General features: G+C 47.2%; 1 protein-coding gene across 4 annotated transcripts in view; it reads left to right on the forward strand.

Annotated features, from left to right (window-relative positions):
* ALOX5AP (arachidonate 5-lipoxygenase activating protein) overlaps positions 1-14738 on the forward strand; it is a 75867-nt gene extending 61129 nt beyond the window's left edge. For all 4 annotated transcript variants that reach the window (XM_068526840.1, XM_068526841.1, XM_068526839.1 and 1 more), the window contains exons 6-8: positions 5408-5478; positions 9068-9149; positions 14293-14738. In XM_068526840.1, coding sequence (XP_068382941.1) covers positions 5408-5478; positions 9068-9149; positions 14293-14455 — 316 coding nt within the window. In that variant the 3' untranslated portion in view covers positions 14456-14738. The remainder of the gene's footprint in view (positions 1-5407; positions 5479-9067; positions 9150-14292) is intronic.
* The last annotated feature ends 2673 nt before the right edge of the window (positions 14739-17411 follow it).

A 17411-nucleotide genomic window follows, 5' to 3' on the forward strand; every position in this document is an offset into this window, starting at 1 on the left:
CATATTCTTGGATTGGAAGAATCAACATTGTGAAAATGACTATACTACCCAAAGCAATCTACAGATTCATTGCAATCCCTATCAAACTACCAATGGCATTTTTCACAGAATTAGAACAAAAAATTCCACAATTTGTATGGAAACACAAAAGACCGTAAATAACCAAAGCAATCTTGAGAAAGAAAAATGGAGCTGGAAGAATCAGGCTCCTGGACTTCAGACTATACTACAAAGCTACAGTAATCAAGACAGTATGGTACTGGCACAAAACCAGAAATATAGATCAATGGAACAGGATAGAAAGCCCAGAGATAAACCCATGCACCTATGGTCACCTTATCTTTGATAAAGGAGGCAAGAATATACAATGGAGAAAAGACAGCCTCTTCAATAAGTGGTGCTGGGAAAACTAGACAACTACATGTAAAAGAATGAAATTAGAACACTCCCTAACATCATACACAAAAATAAACTCAAAATGGATTAAAGACCTAAATGTAAGCCAGACACTATAAAACTCTTAGAGGAAAACATAGGCAGAACACTCTATGACATAAATCACAGCAAGATCCTTTTTGACCCACCTCCTAGAGAAATGGAAATTAAAACAAAAACAAACAAATGGGACCTAATGAAACTTAAAAGCTTTTGCACAGCAAAGGAAACCATAAACAAGATGAAAAGGCAACCCGCAGAATGGGAGAAAATATTTGCATATATTTTGAAGCAGTTGACAAAGGATTAATCTTCAAAATTTACAAGCAGCTCATGCAGCTCAATATCAAAAAAAACAAACAACCCAATCCAAAAATGGGCAGAAGACCTAAATAGACATTTCTCCAAAGAAGATATACAGATCGCCAACAAACGCATGAAAGAATGCTCAGCATCACTAATCATTAGAGAAATGCAAATCAAAACTACAATGAGGTATCACCTCACACCGGTTAGAATGGCCATCATCAAAAAATCTACAAACAACAAATGCTGGAGCGGGTGTGGAGAAAAGGGAACCCTCTTGCACTGTTGGTGGGAATGTAAATTGATACAGCTACTATGGAGAACATTATGGTGGTTCCCTAAAATACTAAAAATAGAACTACCATATGACCCAGCAATCCCACTACTGGGCATATACCCTGAGAAAACCATAATTCAAAAAGGGTCATGTACCACAATGTTCATTGCAGCTCTATTTACAATAGCCAGGACATGGAAGCAACCTAAGTGTCCATTGACAGATGAATGGATAAAGAAGATGTGGCACATATATACAGTGGAATATTACTCAGCCATAAAACAAAACGAAATTGAGTTATTTGTAGTGAGGTGGATGGACCTAGAGTCCATCATACAGAGTGAAGTAAGTCAGAAAGAGAAAAACGAATACTGTATGTTAACACATATATATGGAATCTAAAAAAAAAAAAAAAAGGTTATGAAGAACTTAGGGGCAGGACAGGAATAAAGATGCAGACATAGAGAATGGACTTGAGGACATGGGGAGGGGGAAGGGTAAGCTTGGACGAAATAAGAGAGTGGCATGGACTAATATACACTACCAAATGTAAAACAGATAGCTAGTGGGAAGCAGCCGCATAGCACAGGGAGATCAGCTCAGTGCTTTGTGACCACCTAGAGGGGTGGGATAGGGAGGGTGGGAGGGAGACGCAAGAGGGAGGAGTTATGGGGATATATGTATATGTATAGCTGATTCACTTTGTTATAAAGCGGAAACTAACACACCATTGTAAAGCAATTATACTCTAATAAAGATGTTAAAAAAAAGAAGATTAAAGGTGGTAAAGACAATATAAAATAAATCATTTTAATACTGAAAAAAAAAAAAGTGGCAGCCCCGAGTGGGACCCAGGCTTTGTGACTTTAGGGACCACACGAGTGACCTCTAAGGTCCCTAAAGGCAGCCGCATCACTGACCAAAGGACAAAAGCTGTTTGAGTTCAGCCCAGCAGCGGCCCTCTGGCGAGGAGGGGCATGTGTGCATGAAGCCGTGGATGGAAGATGTGTCAGAGATCCTGGATGGGGAGAGGGACCGGCTTGAGCCAGAATGGGGGTTCGGACTCTGGGCGTATTCTGGAAATCCAGAGAAGAGCCCGTTTTCTTAAGAGTTGGGAGAGTTTCGTTCAATTTCAGGCCGACTGTGTTGTACCAGGGCCCATGGTGACTTGATATAAGAGGCAGGAATGATTGAATGGCTGATCTAATGTCACATCACTAGACACTTCTCTCTATGAGCACATTCCTTGGACAATAAAGAATTTTTTATAATTTTGCATCACCCAGACAAAATCACAACTTCAAAACAAACAAAACAGAAGCATGAGAATGAGAGGAAGCAGGGGAGAGCTTTGATATTAATAGATTTTCAAACTGTTTGAGTGTCAGGTATTAGATCCCATCAGACATGGAACATTATTCAACTAAATAAAAGGGAATTTTCTCTCTAGTTTTCTGGAACTGGGAGATGGATCTTCTCTCCGTCTTGAGGCTGCAGTTTTGTGTCTCTAATGAGGTGTAAGAATAGATGTGATGCATTTGCTTAGCGGCTGCTACAGTTATCACTTTGGGGCTTGTTTACTCACTAAGTGCTTCACCCCAAATGGCAGATTTGTAAGGGACTCCCGCCCTTTGGAGTTCTTAATGTGTCCATAGATCAATGGAAATCCTGGGTATCCAGAGCCCCCAGCAAGGTCAGCAGGGCTCTTCTGGCTCTCCTGTGTCTATCCAGGACAGGGTACATTGGTTTCTTACCTTTTCCATTTGTTGACTTCTCCAGTAAAGGATTTTTTGACCATCAGAAAGATCTGAAGGCCCCCGTGACCCAACCTCTCTGGGTTCTCTGCAGGGGACTGATCAAGGGCTGGTCATTCCAGGGTTCTCAGTGGTACCAACTGAATCGTGAGATCCTATCAGTTTGAACGAGGCTTCAAGGCTGATTTTTAGGAGGAACTTTATGAGAACCAGATCAGGAAGGATCCAGATGAAGAATCCAAGGAAGGAATTTGGATAAAAGGCCAAATGTAATTTGAAACTTGCATCTTTGCTTTTACCTATACAGTTCGAATTACCTTAGACCAGTGGTTCTCAGACTTGAGTATGTATCAGAATCACCTGGAGGGCTGTTAGAACGCTTGCTGGGCCCACCCTCAGAGTTTTTAATTCCTTAGGTCCAAGGAAGGCATTAACATTTGCATTTTCAACAAGTTCCATGGTGATTCTGATGTGGCTGATCCAGGGACCACACCTTGAGAACCAGTACATTAGACCATCGACTCCTAGAGCTTAAGTGGATCTCAGAGTTATTCTTTATTAGTCTCTCAGTTTCACTGGTAAGGAAACTAAGTCCAGAGAGTTTGCTTTGCCAGTGACAAACAGCAGGTTAATGTCAGGTGGGGGACGAAATCCTAGTCACCAAGTCCTTCCCACTCTATTGCATTGCCCCTCCTCTTTTGAGTCTTGTGTTGTGTTTCCATGGATGTGCATATCAATTGTTCTGATCTAGGCTGTAAACTCAAGAGAACACTTGCTGTTTGCTTTAGTGCAGGCATACCTCTTTTTATTGTGCTTCACAGACACTGTGGTTTTCTTTTTTGTTGGTTTTTTTTTTACAAATTGAAGGTTTGCGGCAGCCCTGCATTGTCAGATGATGGTTAGCATTTTTTAGCAATACTTTTTTTTTTTTTTTTATAAATTTATTTATTTATTTACTTATTTTTGGCTGTGTTGGGTCTTTGTTGCTGCGCGCGGGCTCTCTCTAGTTGCGGCGAGCGGGAGGTTACTCTTTGTTGCGGTTGTTACGGAGCTCGGTTTCTAGGTGTGCGGGCTCAGTAGTTGTGGCGCACGGGCTTAGTTGCTCCGCGGCATGTGGGATCTTCCCGGACCAGGGCTCGAACCCGTGTCCCCTGCCTTGGCAGGCGGATTCTTAACCACTGTGCCACCAGGGAAGCCCAATAACGTATTTTTTAATTAAGGTATGTACCTTGTTTTTTAGACATAATGCTATTGCACATATATTGGACTACAGTATAGCATAAACATCGCTTTTATGTGCACTGGGAAACAAAAACTTTCCTGTGACTTGCTTTATCGCGGTATTTGCTTCATCGTGGTGGTGTGGAACTGAACCCACGCTATTTCTGAGGTGTGCCTCTGGAGTCGAAGAGGTAACACACCTGGTTTTAGAGTCGTACTGACCAGCCTGTGAATCCTGGCTTTGCTACTCTGTAGCTGGGTGACCCTGGGCAAGTTATTCAACTTCTCCAAGATTCAGTTTCTCATCTGATACATGAGACTAATTGTGGTAGGCCGAATAATGACCCCCCAAAGGTGTTCACATCCTAATCTCAGGAACATGTGAATGGGTTATGTTACGTGGCAAGGAGGAATCAAGTTTGCTAACCAGCTGAATTTAAGTTCAATTTAAGAGATTATCCTGGATTATCTGGGTGGGACCCAATGTAATCACAAGGGTCCTTCAAATGTGGAAGAAGGAGGCAGAAGAGTTGGTGTCGCGAAGAAGACATGATCAGACATTGCTGGCTTTGAGGTTGGAAGGGGCCACACGCCCCTTGGAATGCAGGCGATCTCTAGAAGCTGGGAAAAGCAAGGAAACAGAAGCGGTGCATCTCCAGAAGGAATGCAGCCATGTGGACACCTTCATTTAGGCCCAATGAGACCGATTTCAGACTTCTGACCTCCAGATAATCAATTTGTCTGGTTTTAAGCCACTGAGCTTGTGGCTAGTTGTCCCAGCAGCCATAGGAAACTCATGCAGTCACCATGTGTGCTCGCAGGATTGTCTGAGTTTAAAGGAGACCAAGGGTGTAAGACACCAGCACAGGGGTGAGGACTGAGCCCTGCACAAAGCCATTGCTCCAGCAGCAAGATAACGCCGTGAGCACCGGCTTTGCTGAATCGACCCCTGGTCCCTCTAATGCTTGAGGCTCGCCTTGCCTTCCTCAGCCTGGCCCTCGTGTCTGGGCTGACTTGTGTGTCTGACCTGAAGGTTTCTTAGTCGGGTCCCTCTTCCCTGCTGCCCCGACTCTGACTGCCGCCCAGCCCTGCTGTCCGCGGCGCTCAACTTTTCAATTCCAAGAAGCGCTTTGGTGTAACCGCGAGCAGGAATCCTGCCAAGGCGAATCCATCAAGAAAGCGGGTCTCCGATCGGCTTCACCGAGGAAGGGAGTGGATGGATTCTGAACACGTGTCCGCTTTACACACAACCACCGTCTGTTTCTGACGTCTTATCAGGTAAAGGTCAGTGGAATTATGAATGGGGTTTGTGCTGTGCGCGACAGTGATTATTAATTCGGGGTTTCAGGTAATTTTCAGACTGCGCTGCAGTAACGTGTCTTCTGATGTTTCCCCTTGTGTGTTTATTCTACAGCCAGAACTGTGTCGATGCGTACCCCACCTTCCTCGTCATGCTCTGGAGCGCCGGGCTCCTCTGCAGCCAAGGTAACCCAGGCTTCTCCTTGTGTGTTCTCTTTCTGAAACGTGTTGCGTCACCAGGAGGTTCGAGTGCAGGCTTTTTGTTGAAAAGGCTTTGCCTGCCCTCCAGCTCCAATCCATGAAGCCCTGGAGAGGCGAGACCCTCCGGAGGCCGTGTTTCAGCGGGCGGGGTGCCCGCGCGGAGCCCTGCGGTAATGCATCGCTAATGCTGGCTCCCTGGTGGCTGGTGGAGAGTGGCTGCGCTGGCAAGGGTGGTTTAAGGCTAAATGTGACTCAGAATCCTTAAGCAGTGTTAGCTCAGATACAAGGGCATTCTAAATGAGAGCGCCCGAGGGGTCTATTCTGGGCCATCTGTCACTTGGCTGTCCTGCTAATCGGCGTCTGCGTGGTGGTCCTTCTTCGGGCCTGGGTCCAGGTCTCCAGCCTCCCCGGTTCTTAGCAGCCCACGGTCTTGACTTCAGCAAGTTGACATCCAGAGTTGATTTAAAATTAAACGGAAACCCGAGTGGTGGTTTGTTGGTTATTTTTTTCTGGCCGTGCCACACGGCATGTGGGATCCTAGTTCCCAGACCAGGGATCGAACCCATGCCCCCTGCATGGGAAGTGCAGAGTCTTAACCACTGGACCGCCAGGGAAGTCCCTGTGTGGTATTTTTGGTCCCCTTTGGAGACTGGCACTGTGTCTGGTGAAGGCTCAGCATGACCTGGCCGGCTTCCATGCTCTGGCCCAGCGGTGCATGAGAAAAGGCCACTAGTGTCCTCTGATAAATGATTTCATCCTTATTGCCTTCACTCATTCTATAAAGTAGGTAAAGTGGATATTATTTTGCCCTGTCACCTTTGAGGACCCTTTGGTCCAGGGACATGAAGTGACTTTTTCAAGGTTGCTCAGCTGGTGAATAACAGAGCCAGGATGGGAGCCCAGGTCTTTCAGACTAAATCCTGGATTTTTCACAAGGATCCTCTTACTTTATTTCCATAAAAATATACATTGAACACCTACTATGTGCCAAGCCCTGTCCCTGGATACGCAGCTATAAATAAAACAGAGATGGTGGTAAAGCACACAGCAGTTGGCGAGGTGGAGCGTAGAAAATAAATGAATGGATAAATTTTTGCCAAGAGTGAGACATGCCATGAAGGAAAGGAATAAGGTGCAGTGAGAGAGAAGAGAGGTGAGGGATGGTAGCAGAAACCACTTCGGGAACATCATGTGCGCCGTAAGGCTGTCAGTAAGCTCACTCTTTATTTCCCACTTTCTGTCCTCAGTTAAATAAGAAACATGTCTGGCATCACTTGAAAAATCAAGTCAAACTACACTTAGAGTAGGAATGATGATTCCTTTTATGTCTTAGACGATACATGATACAGGTGAATCTGGAGTTTTTCTGGTTAGTTAAATACAAAGGGAGTTGGAAGGGGTTTCAGGGTCCTGGAAATATGCGTTTTCTGCCAAAACAAGTGTTGGCATTTCTGGGAGACAGAAGTGTCAGTCACCCCTGTTCAATAATCATCACTTCCTATGAATATGGTAGATTGTAGAATTTTTTAGGTGAAAGGAACCCCAGCCCAAACCCATCACTTTACAGAGCAGGAACCCAAACCCCAGGTGAACTTGCTCAAACCTGAGAATTTTAGACCCTGGATTTGAATCCACGACACCTCTCCTGGTGTTCCAAGCAGCCCAGGTCCACACCAGAGGTGGGCGCCGTTCGCTGCATATGGGCAATGAATTCAGCCACTTTGCACCCTGATTTCTTTTAGGTCATGTTCAACTTAGCTCCCAGTGAAAGAGATGGGCCGATGAGTTAGAGCAGAGCCACCAGGAAGGGACCAACCAGGAAAGACTTTGTCCAAGGCAAATTGTGAATTGTGACAATTTTGTGACCTTCAGAGAAGAGAGGATCGGAGACCAGAGTACCCGGTACGCCTCGGGCAGTACCTGACACATAAAAAGTGCTCGGTTAATGCACTTAATTTGGTATTTGAATAACGCTGGGGGGTTTTCACAGAGCTTTTATACCCATACTTCTGTTTCACCCGCATATTAATTCCTGATAGGTAGGAAAGCTGTAATCAGCCCTTTGTCCAGAGGTAGAATGAGTTAAGCATTAGCTCCAGATCATAATAGTCCTGGTGGGGCTGGGTTTCCTAACTCTCAGCTCCAAGTGTTCAGGACTCCATGGGGTTATTTGGCTGGAATGCAAAGGGCATTTCTTTCCCCGGAGATCTTTCCTGAACTGTAGCAATTGTTCAGAAAAGGTTGCGCATCGCAATTCCTGGAGGCCCACAGGTGAAGGGTGTACTTTGAAGAGAACCAGCTTCAGAGCAGGGCTCTGGGTTCAAGTCCAGCTCTCCTCCCAAACACACACACACACACACACACACACACACACACACACACTTACAAGCTGACAGTCTTACACAAGCCCCTTGGGCAATGGAACCCATGTTTTCACATCTGGAAATAGAAAAGATGATATCAGTCATCTGAAAAGGATTCAAATTAGATGAAGGGTTTGAAAAGACTTTGTAAACTACACCATGATGCCAATACAGGGTAACATGACTATTATTATTATTGTTTTTATGTGAACATAATTTTTTATTTCTCTGAGATAAATGCCCAAGTGTACAGTTGCTGCACCGTATGGTAATTCCATGTTTAGTTTTGTAGGAAATTCTTGAAGTCTTTACCAGACTGTAACATTTCACATTCCCACCAGCAATGTGTATCCTCATCGGTGTTTGGTGTTATCGTTATTTTTTGTTAGCCATTCTGATAGGTGTGTAGTGATGTCTCATTATAGTTTTAATTTGTGCTTCCTTATAATGTCTAATGAGAGTAATCTTCATGTGCTTTTTTTTTGGCCATTTGTACATCCCCTTTGCTGAAATATCTTTCCTGTCTTTTGTTAAATTTCTAATTAGATTGTTTCGTTTTATTTTTTCTGTTGAATTTTTTTTTAACATCTTTATTGGAGTATAATTGCTTTACAATGGTGTGCTAGTTTCTGCTTTATAACAAAGTGAATCAGCTATACATATACTTATATCCCCATGTCCCCTCTCTCTTGCGTCTCCCTCCCACCCTCCCTATCCCACCCCTCTAGGTGGTCGCAAAGCACTGAGCTGATCTCCCTGTGCTAAGCGGCTGCTTCCCACTAGCTATTTTACATTTGGTAGTGTGTATATGTCCACGCCACTCTCTCACTTCATCCCAGCTTACCCTTCCCCGTCCCTGTGTCCTCAAGTCCATTCTCTACGTCTGCATCTTTATTCCTGTCCTGCCCCTAGGTTCTTCAGAACCACCTTTTTTTTTTTTTTTTAGATTCCATATATATGTGTTAGCATGCGGTATTTGTTTTTCTGTTTCTGACTTACTTCACAACATGACTATTATTAGAGATCTCAGGTTTCTTCCAGCTGCAGGCTCTTTGCTGAACTTCACATCGGCCCCGACTGGCAGAAGCTGAGGCCTCTGCTCAATTCTGTGACCAGCGTTGATTGCATAATGACTGTATTAATATTGGGTTAACTTAGCACGCTTTGGTGTCAGCGACACTAACACGAGGTGTTTTCCTTTCTCCACTTAGTTCCTGCTGCTTTTGCTGGACTGATGTACCTGGTTGTGAGGCAAAAGTACTTTGTTGGCTACCTGGGGGAGAGAACGCAGAGGTAGGCCCCTGGGACTGTTTAAGAACCGTGCGGGGAGTCGTACTTTTCCAGCTGGAAGAGTGATCATTCACAACAGTGTTCTGTCTACCATTTAAGGCCCTGTGGGACCACTCGGGGTGGGAGGGCAGAGGCCGACTAGGATCCCTCGTCCTTTTCTCCTTGAGCTTTGCTGGTTCTGAAATACAGCTGGGGCCCTTGACTAGATTTCCCGTTTAAAAATTCCTCCACACGGTGCTGGGCTCACAAAGGATGCTTTAACGCATTCTTTGCAACCCCACACCCTCTACTCCCACCCTGCAGAGTCTGGGGCTTGAATGACGGTCTCTGTCTGGCTTCCCAAGGCCTCCAGCGAGTGAAACATTTCATTGTTTGCCTAGAGAGACGAGAACTAAAGCTTGCACCTTGTGATGAGTTCTCTTGAGTAACAGATCATCCGGGGACCGGCGGAAAGAATGCTGAGAAAGTAAGATGCACGAGCAGACATCAGACGGAGGCAGTGGGTAGAGTCACCACTGCGCTGCTTACAGATGTCGCCCAGAGCGGCAGTTGTGCTTTCCCTAGACCTGGGTTGGGAAGGCTGGATTTTAGTAAAATAAATGATAATACTTGAAGAAGAAATGTTTGAGTTACAGTTTCCACCAGTTCCTGAGCGATCAGAATTCCTGATGGGCTCTGAAGGCCGGCAAGATGCTCTGGGAGCTCCGCCCACACGCTGACCCCAGCCTCCCGCTCCATCTCTCTCCCTTGTCTGGCTTCACTTCTCTCTGTCTCTCACAATAGCGCCCCCTCTAGTGGATAAGGGACTCTCCGTTCAGAGAGCCTCCTTCAGCGGTGACAAAGGCAGTGCCATCGCAGAAGGTCACCAGGTGAAAGCACTGCGTCTGGGGAACCCGGGGGCCTGCGAAGCTGAGTGATTTTGGGTGGTTGGATGGTGAGCTGCAGCCGGAGAGGAATGGTGGTGCCCCCAGCAAGTCTCCTCCAAGCTCACCTCCCCCTCATTCCTCTCTAGCGGAGTTTTTATTTATCCTCTAAAACCGCAACTCCATTACCTCTCTCATCCGTATCAGCGCTGTCCTCAGTGATATTCTTTATTCTCCTTTACCCTGGAAAACCTCTATTCTGCCTTTCCCCAGAGGATTACCTGTTGTCCAGACTCGAAGGGGGCAGAGTAACTACCAATGAAATGAGGGGCTCTGCTCTCCCGGCTGGCTCCCCCGAAGCCCCGTCTTCCTCCCGCGAAGTCCCAGGAATTCAGACCAGTCACTGGTCTCCTCTTTATCCGTCACCACTTGCCTGATATCTTAAAGTTGCTTTATGTTTTACATTTTTTTGGCCACGCCGCGCGGCTTGCGGGATCGTAGTTCCCCGACCAGGGATTGAACCCGGGGCCGTGGCAGTGAAAGCACGGAGTCCTAACCACTGGACCACCAGGGAATTCCCTTAAAGTTGCTTTAATTCCAGGACACTCTGTGGGACATGACAAAATATGTCCATCACTACCAGGGAATGAACAAGAATAAACAACAGAATATAGACTCAAAAATGGACACATCTCTGGACCTCGTTGCAATGAGGCCTATGCCCTTAAATCCCTCCCTGGTCTCCCCCATTAGGTGGCAGGAAGAAGAGCCCATCGCCCCTTAGCCCACTGTCTGTGCCCGTTCTGGGCCCTTCTCACCACTCCTGCGTGCATTACTAATCATCGTGGTGCTCCTTCCTGCCGAGACCAAGCGTGGCCTCACAGTACTTTCTCAACACAGTGTTCTGGGCAGTTGTCATCAGCGGAAATGATATACACTAGATGAAGTGTCTGATCCTAATTTAGACCAAAATATAGCCTGAGGTAGCTGCGAGCCTGAGGGCCTCTGGGGTCATGTCAAGGGGATTTTTTTTTTTTTTTTTTTTGCTGTGCTGTGGGGCATGCGGGATCTTAGTTTCCTGACCAGCGATCGAACCCATGCCCCCTGCATTGGGAGCGCAGAGTCTTAACCACTGGGCCACCAGGGAAGTCCCCAGGTCAAGGGGATTTTTAGTTCTGCCTTCTAGAAACGACTTGCTAATCCCTCTTCTGTTGTAGACTCCTCTCCTTCCCCCGTCCCCCTTCTGTCCCTGGGCTGTGTCACCCTTGGACTCTGCAGATGCCTTAATGCCCTCCGGACCTGCTTTAGTTCTTGGCCTCACCAACAGATGGAGGTTACTGCTCAGTGAGATCCTTCCCCAGAACTTTCTCCCTTGGGCTCTAGATCATCTTTTGGCTCTGCTCCCTGCAGAAGTTCTAGCGTCATTTTTGGTCCAGTGGGTAGGTAAGTCACTCCTTGAGGTATCTCCCTCACCGAAGCTTCGCCTTCCGGCTTCAAGCTGCCCTGCAAGGATTTTACATCTCCCTCCTTTATTCCTCCTGGAAGTTATGGCTCTCATTCTCAGTCCTTCTCCTTACACGGTGACCCCTTTCTCCCTGTCCTGATGAGGTCAGCAGCAACATCCTTAACGACACTGCAGTGTAGGATGAATTTTAGTTTCTTCCCCTTTCATTCTGAGCTACTATCTGGGCCCAAACTCAATGGCAGTTGGCATGATGTTACAAGACTATCTGCCTTTTATCACCTGCCTTGCATCTAGGCTGCCCTGCCTGCTTGTCCCTCAGAGCCCTGGTCCCTGTTGGAGCGCCCACTAAATTCCTCTTTGCAATTTGAAGTTCTCAGCTCGGAGCTGGATGGGCAAAGATTGGCTGCGACTCGAGGCCTGTGAATTCGGGTTACCCAAGCCCACCTTCTCCTCATTGCCCACGCCTCCCTCGTTCACTCAGCATCGTTCAGGACCTTTACTGACCACCTGCCCTGAGCAGGTGCTGTGTCAGTTGTGAGGTGATAACAGTAAGCATGGCAGAGACCTGGGAATCTCCCAGAGTCAGGGGCACCGTGCAAGACCCCAAATATTGAGCTTACAGAAATGATAATGGACACAGTTTTCAAAAGCCCATCTCTAAGCTTGAGACTTAAAAAGGCAGTGAATGAAGGGCCGGAGCTGGGGACCCCCCTGTTCACACTTAGCCCTGCACATGACAGCGTGCTGAGTTCTTGTCTGGGAAGAGTTAAAGCACCACAGACCCATCTCCTTAGGGGAGATATGCCTCGAATCCTTAGAAACATCCTACCCAAATCAAGAACACCACTGTTTCATCAGGAGGTACTCCCGTTTCATCCTTCACCACAGATTTATCTTGAGCAGGTTCTGAAATAGCTTCACAAATCACTTTTCCTTGTTTCTGTAATGAGCATATGGTGGCCTCATTCATGTGATAAATCTGAGTCACTACAATATTTGACTTTTAACAATTTAATTTCTCTGAAGCCTCTATTCTCTGGCTGAAAAATAGACTCCTTTACTTTCTTTTCCATTCCTTGTCAGCATTAGCAGGTAATTCTCTGTATCTGTCTTTGAGGACCGCCATAACGAAGTGCCACAGACCCGGGGGCTTATACAACAGAAATGCATTTTCTCACAGTTCTGGAGGCTGGAAGTCCAAGACGAAGATGTCAGGAGCGTTGGTTTCCTCTGAGGCCTCTCTCCTTGGCTTCTCCCTTTGTCCTCAGTGATCTTCCCTCTGTGCATGTCTGTGTCCTCACCTCTTTCTATAAGAACACCAGTTATGGTGAGTTAGGGCCCACCCCAGTGACCTCATTTGACCTTTACCTCTTTAAAGACCCTCTTTCTAAATAGTCATTCTGCAGTACTGGGGTGTAGGAGCTTCAACACATGAATGCGGGGGATACAATTCAGCTCATGACACTCTCTTTTGGGACCAAACTTTTTTTTCCCCAACAGAGAGCTAGAATGTGTCACTTCATAGCAGGACCGTGAACAGGAAACCAAGGAGAGAGGAACACAGCCGGCTAAGGAGCCGGGTGCCGGCAGCTGGCAGCGCCTCTCACACTTTACTGGGCCCGGGGGTCACAGAGGGGGCTCGTCAGTGGCACAGATTCTGACCCAGTGGATCTGGGGAGGGACCTGGGATTCTGCATTTCCAACAAGTTTCTGTGCTGCTGGTCCCCGGGCCACTGTGAGGAACGAGGACATTCATGCTCAACTGTGGAATGATTTTCAAATTCTCGACACAGGAATATTAGGAGTTGCCTTATGCACCTTTGGGGTCCCTTTCAAAAAGATAAAATTTCTAACGTCGAACCCATGGATGCCACATTCTGGTCTCCGATTGTAGCAAACAAGGGCCAAGCAGCATTAAGGCATCTGTTTAGCTGAGCTGGCTGATCTCGGGGAGCACTCCTGATTGCCAGAGGGGCCCCTCGCCGGTGTCTTTACTAACAGCCTTAGAGACTCACTTGGCTGGACTTTCCAAACACGCCGGTGCTGCACAGATGGACCAGCCACAGCCGTCACAGGAGGATGCCGCAGGGGAGAGAGGAAGCCAGGGCAGCCCCTGGGCACAGCTCGGTGGTCACATGTCACTGGGGAGGTGCCTCCTGACCCCAGCTGATGCTCTGTCTAAGCGGCTTAGGATTTCGAGCCTCTGAGAGAAGGCGAGGAAAAGTCTCCCTCCCCTGATTCACTTAAATTGTAAGGGCCTGCCTTCCAGCGCTGGGGCTCGGCTCTCATTAGTGCGAACATGAGTTACTCCCAGGCAACCTCAGGAGACTAGATCGAGCCCTCAGATGCCAAAGCACCTCTTAGATTCCACCAGGCTTCTTGGCTCATTTAAACCATCCTTCTCACATAGAGGCACTGAAAGTCCTGCATTCTACACATTGGCCAGCACAGCTCCTACAGGCGCTCCTGGAGAGGGTCTTAGTCAGTGCATGGGTTCCTAGTGCCCGGTCAGAACCCCGATGACCAGCGGAAGCCCCCACCTTCATGCCACCCAGGAGCTGGAGTTCCGATGGCACAGAGAAGCCGGAGAGCAGAGCCCTAATGGTGATGGGTTTGAGGCTCTTTTAGCTTGGTTTTGAAATAGATTCAATGACTAATAGTAGCTAAGACACTTCCATCCTTCATATGAAATAAACGGAGCATTCCTGAGTAAAAGGAGCTGTAATTTAAACCCCGTGTATCTCAAAGTGATAACATTTTTTGTTAAATTGCTATCATTTGTGCTGCTCCTACAGTTTTCTCTTTCCTTTTTTTCCAGCACACCTGGCTACATATTTGGGAAACGCATCATCCTGTTCCTGTTCCTCATGTCCCTGGCTGGGATAGTCAACTATTTCCTCATCCTCCTTTTCGGAAGTGACTTTGAAAACTACATCAAGACAGTGACCACCACCATCTCCCCCCTCCTTCTCATCCCCTAACTGAATTCCGGGTGGGTGTGCTCAGCTAATCAATACCTAGAAGCCATCATAACTCAACCCTTTAAACGATGCTGTAAATCTGATGACCCTCTGGGCTTTGCAGCTTGAGTGAACCTCACTTTTCCTGGAAGAGAATATCTTCATGTCAGCTCCGCCCCCTGAACATGATGGTGGCACCAGATTTGCTCTTCAGATCCCGTCTGTGTGTTTCTTACTTATCCTGCTTTCCGAAGATGTTTTGTGACCCGATTTATGTTTTCCTAAAATAAAATGCAGACACATATGTGAGGCTGGTGGTTGCGTTTTACGTGGGTAAATTGCTACAGTTGAATAACTGCTTTGTTTTCCTTGACCTTGATGATGATAATAAAAAATACGCTGTCTTCACACACACACACACCTGGAAGGTCACCAATGGTCAAGTGTGATTATCTCTGGGTGAAGAGATTTGGAGTAAGCGTTAATCTCTTATTTATATTTTCATGTATTATTTGAAAATTTTTAAGTGGCAAAAAAATACCACTAAACAAAGAAAGAGACAGGACACAACTGAAGATTCCTTTTTCCAGGTTGGTCTCGTGTTGCCCCTGACCCCCAGCATAGCACCCTATGCACGTCTCAACCGCGGCAAATCCATATCACAATGTCAAGGTGTTTATTAGTATGTGCCGCCCATCCCCACTAAATCATCAGCTCTTGAATGTCCCTATTTATTTTGCTTTTCCTGTGCCAAGCTTAGAGGCTGGCACATAGGAGGCACCCAATGGCTCAGACTATTTGGGAACTCAAAAAAACGTCCTGTACAGTGATGTATTGTAGGGGACAGTAGGCATGAGTCGTATGAGATTAAGATTTTTTTCTAACGGTTTTAATGAGATAAATAAATTGGGGATAAGTGCGAAAACAAACAAACAATCCTTCCTATGGACAAAGCAGACTTCCTTGAGAATCTTTTGTTTCCTTAAGAATCTTTTGTTGAATGTGCGCCCCCTACCCACACCCCATGAGAACTAGGTTGGTATCTTTATGTGCTAGCATTGTGCCCAGCACTCTTCATATCATTCAGTTTAAAATGTGCTGTAACTCAGTGTCAGAGCCTAAGATGATGCCAGACCCATCGTAGGGGTCCCCAAATATTAGTAGAACAAATGAATAAGTAAGTGCATGAGTTCATGAGTCACTGGCTGGTAATACTTAATAAAGTACGTGTGTTGAGCCATTTCCTGTATCAGGTACAGATTCGTAGTGGTCCAACCACTGTCACACCTGCTGTCCCTTGACAAAAAGAGCACAATTTGGAAGACAGCAGGGTGTGCTCAAGAGTCTAGGACACCCAACGGAGAGAAGCCAGCTCATTGGGACTGAGCTCCCAGTTGAGGTGACCAGCAGTAGATGAGTTCCCTTTACCCCCAGCCGAGTTGCATAATGGTCACCATCACAGGAAGGACGAGGCTGGACGGGGGCCAACTCTCCCCCTCGGCTTTCTCCTGTTGGGAGCAGAGCGGATGGAGACGTGGAGTCTGGCCTCAGTGACGTCTGCATCAATGTGTTGCATGTGTGAGGTTCAAGGCAAGCAGGTCTCTCAATTCACAGGAACGGTCCTCACGGGCTCATGGTTTCCTAGGCCTGTCTGAGGGTCCAGGCTGAAGACCCCATCCAGCAGGAGCCAATTGCCTTAGTGGAGTTGCTTCTGCTCTCAGCTCTCGGAGCGGGTGCAGGACTCAGTATCCTAGCCGGGCCTTTCTTTTCTTCTTGGTGACAGGAAAGTTCACGGCAAGCTGCAGGATGCAAGTGGCCCCTGGGTCTACCTCAGCCTGGGTTGGTTCAGAGGATGGTAGGGTGAGAAATCATCCCAGTTTGCCTGGGACCAAGGGCTTTCCTGGAAGGTGGGACTTTTGTTTTTAAAACTGGGACAGTCCTGGGAAACCAAGAAGAGTCGGTCACCCTAAGGGTGGGCTAGGCCAGAATATGCCCAGTGGAGCCTGGGGACACCTTAGCTCCCAGAGGCCAAACTGGCCATGGGGCCTCCAGAGGGCAGGAGAGGAAGCAAGGTGGTGGCCCATCAGAGGAGGCTCTGCAGGCCATGACCTGGGCAGGCCGGGCAGGGCTGAGGCACCAGGCGGATAAGACGCGGGTAGAGCAGCCCTCCTCCACATTGTGAAGAAGGGGCTCTCAGGCGCAGAGCTCCTGCATGAGGGACCCCGTAATACGAGGCAGCGTTGTGCAGTGACCAAAATCTCTGCAGGGTTCCGGCCTCAGCTGGACCCCTGCTCTGTCACGTCCTCAGTTCTGTGCCGTCTTCCTAAGCCTCAGCTTTTGCATGTGCTAAAGTGGGCTAATAACAGTGCCAGCTTTACGGGGTGTTGTGAGGAATAATGAGATAAAGCAATTGAATATGTTTAGCATATAATAAGTGCTGAAGATTATTATTGCTATATTTATTATATTCTTTGTTGTTATCTTACTGCATTCGTTTTCTGTTGCTGCAGAACGAAATCCCACACACTTCGTTGTTTAAAGTCAAGTGCACTGACTATCACAGGCCTCGCGCTGCCGGCTCTAACGCAGTGCTCTCCTCCCAGACTGCCCCGGGGCTCCCTCCATCCTTTCATTCAGTGTCTGTGGTCATCTCTCCCCAGAGCCCCCAAGACCACCGCACTGCGCCTGCATAGAAGCCCATCCTTCCTCCGCCCCACCCCCTGTCCTCCTGCCTTCCTGCTTTTCTTGTCCGTACTCATCACCACCAGAAATCAGACCACTTATTTACCCCTTCCCTGGTTTATTGTTTGTCTCCTCCACTGGAATGTAAGCTTCCAAAGGGCAGGGACACTGCCTCTATTGTTTATTGCTCTACCCCAGAGCAATAAATACCCCAGAGCAATACCCCTATTGTTTATTGCCAAGAACAGTGCTGGAGCATATCAGTGTTACAGAGACACTTGTGAGCCAATAAGAG

Source organism: Eschrichtius robustus, chromosome 18 (assembly GCF_028021215.1).
Source record: "Eschrichtius robustus isolate mEscRob2 chromosome 18, mEscRob2.pri, whole genome shotgun sequence".
Classification (NCBI taxonomy): domain Eukaryota; kingdom Metazoa; phylum Chordata; class Mammalia; order Artiodactyla; family Eschrichtiidae; genus Eschrichtius; species Eschrichtius robustus.